Source organism: Mesitornis unicolor, unplaced genomic scaffold, assembly GCF_000695765.1.
Source record: "Mesitornis unicolor isolate BGI_N332 unplaced genomic scaffold, ASM69576v1 scaffold5156, whole genome shotgun sequence".
In the NCBI taxonomy this organism is placed as follows: Eukaryota; Metazoa; Chordata; class Aves; order Mesitornithiformes; family Mesitornithidae; genus Mesitornis; species Mesitornis unicolor.
The window spans coordinates 26,327-34,297 of record NW_010190126.1 but is presented as its reverse complement, the minus strand read 5'-3'; the positions used below and the strand labels follow the sequence as shown (position 1 = coordinate 34,297).

General features: G+C 39.6%; 1 protein-coding gene across 1 annotated transcript in view; it reads right to left on the bottom strand.

The window, feature by feature from the left end:
* FAM169B (family with sequence similarity 169, member B) overlaps window positions 1-7,971 on the bottom strand; it is a 38,989-nt gene that overhangs the window by 4,742 nt on the left and 26,276 nt on the right. Inside the window, 1 exon segment of the mRNA XM_010186295.1 lies at window positions 1,739-1,921. Coding sequence (XP_010184597.1) covers window positions 1,739-1,921 — 183 coding nt within the window.

Genomic DNA, 7,971 nt, shown 5'->3' with positions numbered 1-7,971 from the left:
TGCTGTCAGTACACACTGAACACTAATAGACTTTGGCTAAACAATCAAATTTACTTTTTTATGTTATCAAACTGAAATCTGTCTTACTTAGAGGTTTCCTTGGGATGCCTGCAGAGCCAAGAGGAGGCATACGCTGTAGGACCATCAGTTAGAAAAATCTAATGGGGATTTTTAAACTTTCCTCAACCACCATTCTATCAGCTCCATCAGCTGAACTAAGACAGCAATCTGTAAACAACAGAATTATCTGCATGCTCTCCTCTGCCCATCGTGGTTCATCATTCTACAGAATGGGTCATTTATCTTCAACATTCAGTTGAGTTTAACAAAGAGATGTCGAAACAAAAACCCTAATTCTGGTATGTAAACATTTGCCTTACAGATGAGCAGATCACTGCCATTAATTTTATGCAAGGATACCCAAACTAAATTAATAACTTCAATAAAAGCTACTGAAAGCAACATCTATAAGAAAATAGAGATATCTGCTAAATGGCTTTTTACTTCCTTTTAGGCTTCTATAGCACAGTGAATAATATGGTAGTGAAAACTGCACATTTAGTTCAGGAATTTAGAGAAAAATGTTGCATTCTTTTGTCAATGCTTAAGTTTGTGGTTGCAATTAAATTAAAAACAGACAGCGACTTCACCATACCCAAAATTTAGCTTATAGTATTTGTATTTTTCTAAAACTAGGACTGAGGAAACCTAATTAGAACATGATGCAAGGCAAATTTATGTACTATTAGCTCTAAACTTAACTGAGATGAAAGCATGGTCTTGCGGTGTATCACTAGCGTTAACACATACACAACACAGCTTTCTGACCCACAGTGCCTAAACCACTTGTGCCTGACATAGGAAAAACGGCTGTTACTGGGAGAAGACAAAGAATGTTGTCAATACTATTCCTTCCTGAATTTAGAAGTACCTTAGAACCTCCTGAGGTACATTTGTATACACTGGGGTACGTTTGTATACATTCAATGGCTCATACTGATCAAGAGGAAGTGCAGATCGAGTCTACATTTTCTTGACGCTCATTAGGAAATGGCTGTAAAGTCATAAGTCAATAGAAACAACTCCCCCAAAATGGTGGTAAAGTCTGTATACCATGCAGAGAGCAACTTCAGGATAAGATGCTTTTCTAAAGAAAACAGTTTTCTAGATAATGTGAGCACAGATACTTCCTGTAAATTTTACTAGCAAAAACAGAACTTCAACCTGAACACAGAAGATACATAACTACTTAGTGATTTTCTAAAAGTGCCAAGTGTTCAAAGCCAGTCAATATGAAACAAGTACTGATGTGACTGGATGAATGAGCAGAGCCTACGTATATGGCTTATTAAATCTAATTTCTTACAAATGCAGTATCTACAGGAGCATTACGTGCATAGCATAGACTTGACATCTTACAATTCTTTTCCCTCTGGTGTCAAATAAAATGGGTAAGTCACTGTCAAGGGCAATGACGTCTATTTCTAAGAAACAGTGAGATAAGAATGCAAAATACCATGAGTTTTATGCTTCTCATTGTCTTACATAAATATTGGCCTACCTTTCTACAGGAAATTCCAGATGTCTCAAGAAAAGTAACCAGTTGCACACTGACAACAGCTCAGTTCAGACAAGTGCACTGAACTCTTACACAGTTAAGAAAATCCTACCAACACCATACTGAAATGTATACATTATACATGACCCTTACCTAACATTTCCACATCAAACAATTTACCTTGATACATGGCAGCAGAAATAGGGCAGCTGATCCCCAAGGCATCCTCAGCCATGAAAGACTGACAGAAATCCTGCAGCATTTTCATCCCTAGGCCACCTCTTCTGTACTTTCTCCGGACAAATATAGTATCCAAAACTGGCAGCAAGTAACATTGACTGGTTGAACCATCACATAGGCTCCCTGAAAGCAGAGAGTAAAAAATACATTCATTTGAAAACAAAATTGGCTTTGCTGCACTAACTGCTGTGTGATTCTAGCCACACATACTGCTCTGATACCTTCCCAATAGCTCCGAGGATGACCCCAACTGACTGCATTTGCATAGAGAGTAAAACACTTCCCAGGAGGAAGATTTATGCCATCAGACTGAGGGAACCTGCTTAACATGTGGTTGACAGGTCTTAACATAGTATTTTCCAGACCCTGACTCTTCATAATCAGACCCACCTAGGTACACAGGCAACATACATAGGAAAGTTCACTGAAAATATATAACTGGGCTACGGCCAGAGAGGCATAAATATTCTGAATGTAATCTCAGTATATTCCTTTAGCTTTTGAGTATTCTGGTTAACCATCCCACAAACTCTTTTTATTAAATACACTGAACCACAAAACACAGCGTGATCTAAATGCTCAGAAGGTCTCTACTGCCCGATGCAGCTGGACAGCGGAGAAGGATTCCAGAGGAAACTCCCAATGCTGCTTAAGTGAACAATTTCATAATGACTGCAAGGAGAGAAGAGAGGCTCTCTTGGCCTCTGCATACATTGCTGTTGTGCCTCCCCAAATGGTATGATAATACTCTGAAGTATGAAATTTGACTGGCCCCATCATTTACACCTCCTTTCAGACTTTCACTGGTCAGAAAGTAACACCTCTTTTACTGTGTAATCAGTCTTTGATCCCCTACTTCAGTAAATTCATTAGACAACTGTACAAAATAATATTGCTCTCTTTCAGTTGCTGTTATCTGTCAACACATAGCCAGGAGTCATCTTCAGACCTTCGTTGGTATAAGAATCACACAAAAAAGTAAGTGTTGGGGTTGTTCCACCTGAAACAAACCATCAAACCTGGAGGTTGGACTAGATGACCTTAAAGGTCCCTTCCAACTCAATACAGTCTCTGATTCTATGAAACTGGAAACAGATCCCTAACTGCTCACGCTTGCAGTGACTCTGGGTCAGAGGAAGGGAAGTCCATCACTCGCCTCCTTCAGAAAACAGAGCAGAAGCCAGGCAGCCTCAACACCCCAGCACCAACAGGGAAGCAGACGACTTCCCAAAGAGGAAGAACCATGTCCGAGAAAGCAAAGTAAAATCCAAGCCTTAGCCAAACTCACAGCAGCAGCTTAGGTTCAAGCTTACACTGCAGCACACCAGAGTCACACCTCTGTAGGAAGATGAGTATAAACATTAATTAAGGCATTTGGATATAGAGCCATAAACAACTGAGTGGTGCATTTTAAGAAAGTACTGCAAGTGCTTCTTTGTAAGTCACTCAGTTTCCACTGAGTGGTAATTTACCATGCATGTACTTGCTTCTAGTCCGTCACTTAAACTACTACTACCAGTGTTGAACTACGGTTTTTACTCAAGAGTGGCCTTTGCTAATGAAAACATCGAGTCAGCCACTTGAAATCATGAGGACATGACATAATGCTCTACATGTGAACAAAATACAGACTCAAGTATAAAACTCTATTAAAACTCAGTTCTCAGTGCAAACTGTCAAAAAACTTAAAGCCTAGGGTTTTATTTTCCAATCATGTATGGTAAACTGAAACGAGCCCAGAGAAAGTTGATTAAGAACAGACATTCAGGGTCCAAAATGTTCACCCTAAACAACTTCTGGTCCTATTGCAGGAGGTACATTAGAAATTCACTGTACAACTTCTATACAGTGCAGGATACCATAAAAACACAACCTCTAACTACTTGACAGCATAAGCATTCAACCCTGAAATGAATGATCAACACCAGTTCACCAAATAACTACATCTAGGATAAGGTCACCATAGAAACATCTCACTGACTTATTTTCATTTTTAGAAAATATTTATAAAAAATTTATGCTGTTTCTATCTAGGTACATGGCAGCTGAAATAGAAATGGATATCCAGGCCTTTATAACAGAAAAAGATTACGTTTTCTTACTTTGTTGCTTAAATGTCATCAAAACCTTCTTTGTTTTCTTCTACACCACTTACTAGCGTACTACCCAGTCTAGTTTCAGTGTCTTGAGACAAGAAACTTCCATTACTTCACTAAGACCTATGTCACAGTTTCACAAATCTCCTTACTGAATGGCTGTTCCTAAATTCCAGTACAAGACTTTTACTTAATAGAACCATGTTTTCTTTACCCCAACCCTATAGCTATCTTAAACCAAGGTCTATTTCTGTTCCTTGGGTTGGTGTCTAGTTCCTTTTGCTACAGTCGCCAGGCCTGACTTTGATTACTCTCTTTTCTAGGATGCCAACTCAGTAACGCATACATGACTATATTTAGCTGTAGACCCTGATTTATCAAGGCTGTAGCTCTCCACTTAGCAGGAATCCACATCAGAAGAGTATGTAGCTACATAACCAATCCATTCACATCCAGGCTTGGTCCACCCCTGCTTAATCAAAGTGCATGCTTAACTTCAAACACATGTTGAAGCACATTGTTGGAAAAGGATGGTTTGTGGTGGTGTGTCTAACCTTTCAATATTTGTTACACATTTCACACAGATTGATGATGGTTCTACATGATGGGTAGTTACTCTTTTTTTCACGAGCCAAAAAATTGAGTATATCCCCAGTCCCATTGTTAGCTGCCAGCCCAACGGAGACTTTGGATTCCAGCAGTATTGCACCATACATTCTGAGAAAGGGACAAACTTTTCCTCATGAAGTCAGTAGCTTTAAGAATTCCTACATGTTACAAGTGTCCTTATAAGTTTATTATTATCTCATATAGTCTGTCTCCTATAAATCCCAGCAATCCCAGGAGCTGAGTGATTTATGTCTGTGCTCCTAATTTTGTGTTGAGAAGATGACAGAAACCTGTAATGTCTAAAATCACTGTAAATAATGAAACCATGAAGCCATTCTTCACCTTGTCCCTGGGAAACAGAAGAGTCATAGCCCACAGCAATTTGAAATAAACTAAACAAACAAACCAACCTTTGCAACAAAGGCCACTTTGTCTCTAGTTCCCATCCAATAGCAAAGAGGTTACCATAAGCTAATGGTGGCCCAGAGGTGACCACAAGGCTCTCACAGATCTGGTTCAGAGGTTTGTTCCACTGTCGAAACACACACAGACTAAGTTTTGAGGTGAGGAAGGAGACAGGGAAAATAAGGGCACTGGCGATGGAGATGGAAGCATTCATCCAGTCTGCCCTTTGAAAGCCTTTGATCTCTTTGGTTAGGTCACGAGTTCCAAATGACCAACTTATGAGCCAGCAAAATGGTAAACAGATATTACAAGGGCAGGAAAGAAGACAGCCATTAGCATTCCCAAAGAGCCACAAACCAGAAAAAAAAACAACCCAGACCCCACATCCAACAGACCCAAACAAAACAAGGTTGTGCATACTGACTGTTTCCCCGCTGAACAACTTGGCTTGGCGCACACATGTTTGGACAGGCCTGAAGCAGGCTGAGTGCTTGTGTAAAGGGTGGGGAATATTTCTGCTGAATAGAACCCAAGGTCAACCCATTGTGTGAGTTTGTATGTGAGAAGGGGAACAAAGGTTCTGGCTTCAATAAAATTAAATTAATTCATGTCTTGACTGGTATGTAGTCATTTAATTTTTATTACAGCCAGAACCTTCAGTCTGCCTCAGAAATGCACATTAAAAATATTATTGCTAGAAAACAGCAGGAGAGAAAAGCAATTATCACACAAGATTTCAGCTAATTGTCTGTCAGGTTAACTTCAATTCTGGTTTCATTTTTTTTTTCTAAAAGAAATGTATGTAACCAGTGAAAAGTAAAATCCTATTATCTTTTAAGGGATCTATTTCTAGAGAATACCACCCGGGCCACCAAAGTATTAAAAGAAATCTGTGAAGGCTTGTATGAAGAAAGGTGTGAAATGGATTTTTGCCTGGGTAGCCACTTTCAAACACCATCTCTAGGGCTCTGGGGTAACACAAAGCAGCGAGCGCGGCAGGGCTGCTTTGCTGCCTACTTGGTATCAGCTTAAGAGTTTTGGCAGTCAGGTGTTCCCAAACTGATTTGTGGAGCATCTCTGAAGAGTGGATGAGAAGCCAACAAAGCATTTACTCCTGGTTCAGCTGCATGTTTTACAGCCTTCTCAGAGGACCCATTTTCAGTAAGGCTGGTTTGACTCACATCACAGAGAACACCATCTTTCTCCACACTCTTACCACTAAGGTTTGACAAAAGGGACACGACAACCTTGGGAAGGAATAAGCTTTGACAATCTGACTCCTTTGCTTTTTGTAACACAGCTTGGTCTGCACCCGGGCAGCTCCTATGTGTTATCAAAACAGTAATACTTAACAGTGGGGGAAAAAAAGCTGTATAAAAAAAAGTGGGGTTGTTCTGTTTTATTCTTAAAGGGATTTAGACACTTCTGGCTCATAGCATCCTCCAACTTCCTTACTGATTTATCTGCATTATGAATCTTCTACATTCTCCTGACATTTATGTGAAGGTGGTAAAAGTCCATTTTCAGTAATTACCAGTCTTCAGTAAATAAAAAAGAAAAACTTTCAGGGAATTACATGGTCTCACTGCACAAAAAAAGTGTCAGTAACCATGGTCATTAATCCTGCGTCACTACACAAAACACATTCTTTTTAAGGTTTTTACACAGATTTAGAGCACGCCAAGAAAAAAATCTGAAAGAAATACTTAAAAGAATATAAAACAGACCTCAAAAGCCAAGCATCTATATGAAGGCTTTCTGCAAAATATTTCATTTTCAGATTGCTGTCTGCAAAGAAAGGGACAGGGACAGGGAACTGTCACCATTTCCTGTTGTACCTTTAAGCAGTTACATTCAGTGAGGTCCAACTCCTCAGCTGTCTAATATGGAAGCTGCTGACATAGATAAAATTGGAGACATTTATCTTGGCACGTGACAAAGTGTCTTATCAGCCTCATTAGTGGCTTAGTACGTCTCATCAATCTTTAGTATAGCCAGTGGTAAATGCTGCGTGCCTGTCATTGGACAGGAATAGGCACATACCAGAGAGGCTAGGGTGATGATCTGTGCAGTCATGAATAAATTTTGTTTTAATAAAGGTGTCTAATGCTCACGGAAAGTGATAGCCTTGAAGAATGAGTCTTCTGTTTATCTACACAACAGGTGCAGGATGGCCAGTGTCAGTAGTTGCCAAACTCTCAAAACTTTGACTTGCAGTTACTGCATCTCTGAGCGAGATGGGTGCTTGAGACCATCTGTCCCTCTTCAGCTAGACGATCAGAAGAGATCCCGTTAAGGATGTTCATGAGATGGATGTGTGGAACTGGACCAAAATCACCAAGTTCATTTTGTACAGACCACCTAGGAACTGGCAAATGGAAATGACTTTACAATATTGCCAAGATAGTTAATTGCAATCACTGAAGTCCACTGAAAATCTACTTTGCATAACGGCACACTAAATCTCTAGCAAAGCTAGAACAGACTCTCTCCTCCTTGGTCACCGTTCCTATGATACACCCAGATGACTTATGTTTGAAATAGCCATGATCCACAGATCGGTTCTGGCTTATTTGGCTCCACTGAAGCATGTTTTTTGTCATACTGTAGATAATGGAAAATTCACAGATGAGAAATGCAGTTGAATGCAACATCAGCATAAGAGTCTCAATTACCTAGTGAAGAAAATAAAACTATAAAGAATGGCCAGGTAATTGCAGAGCATGGAAATAAAGAGAATCAGAAGCACATGGTGGGCACAAAGGAAAATAATGTCTTCCTAGGACCAGAAGCTGTAACAGAGGTCCAGAACAAAATATAAAGTCCTGTGCTTAAAGTTGCCCCTACTAAATGTTCTGACCAGGACAGTAAAAGGAAAAAGAACTTACATTATGATTAAAAAAAATAAGTTAAACAAAAAGATCTAAAACAACCATGTGAAATACAACTTCTAAGAGAAGATTTTTATCTTAGCCTGTTTTGGAACTAATAAATCCACGGGTCTTCTAGAAAGTAGAAAGAATAGGAACAGCCTGAGCATGGCTGGTATGAAATTGAAATCAC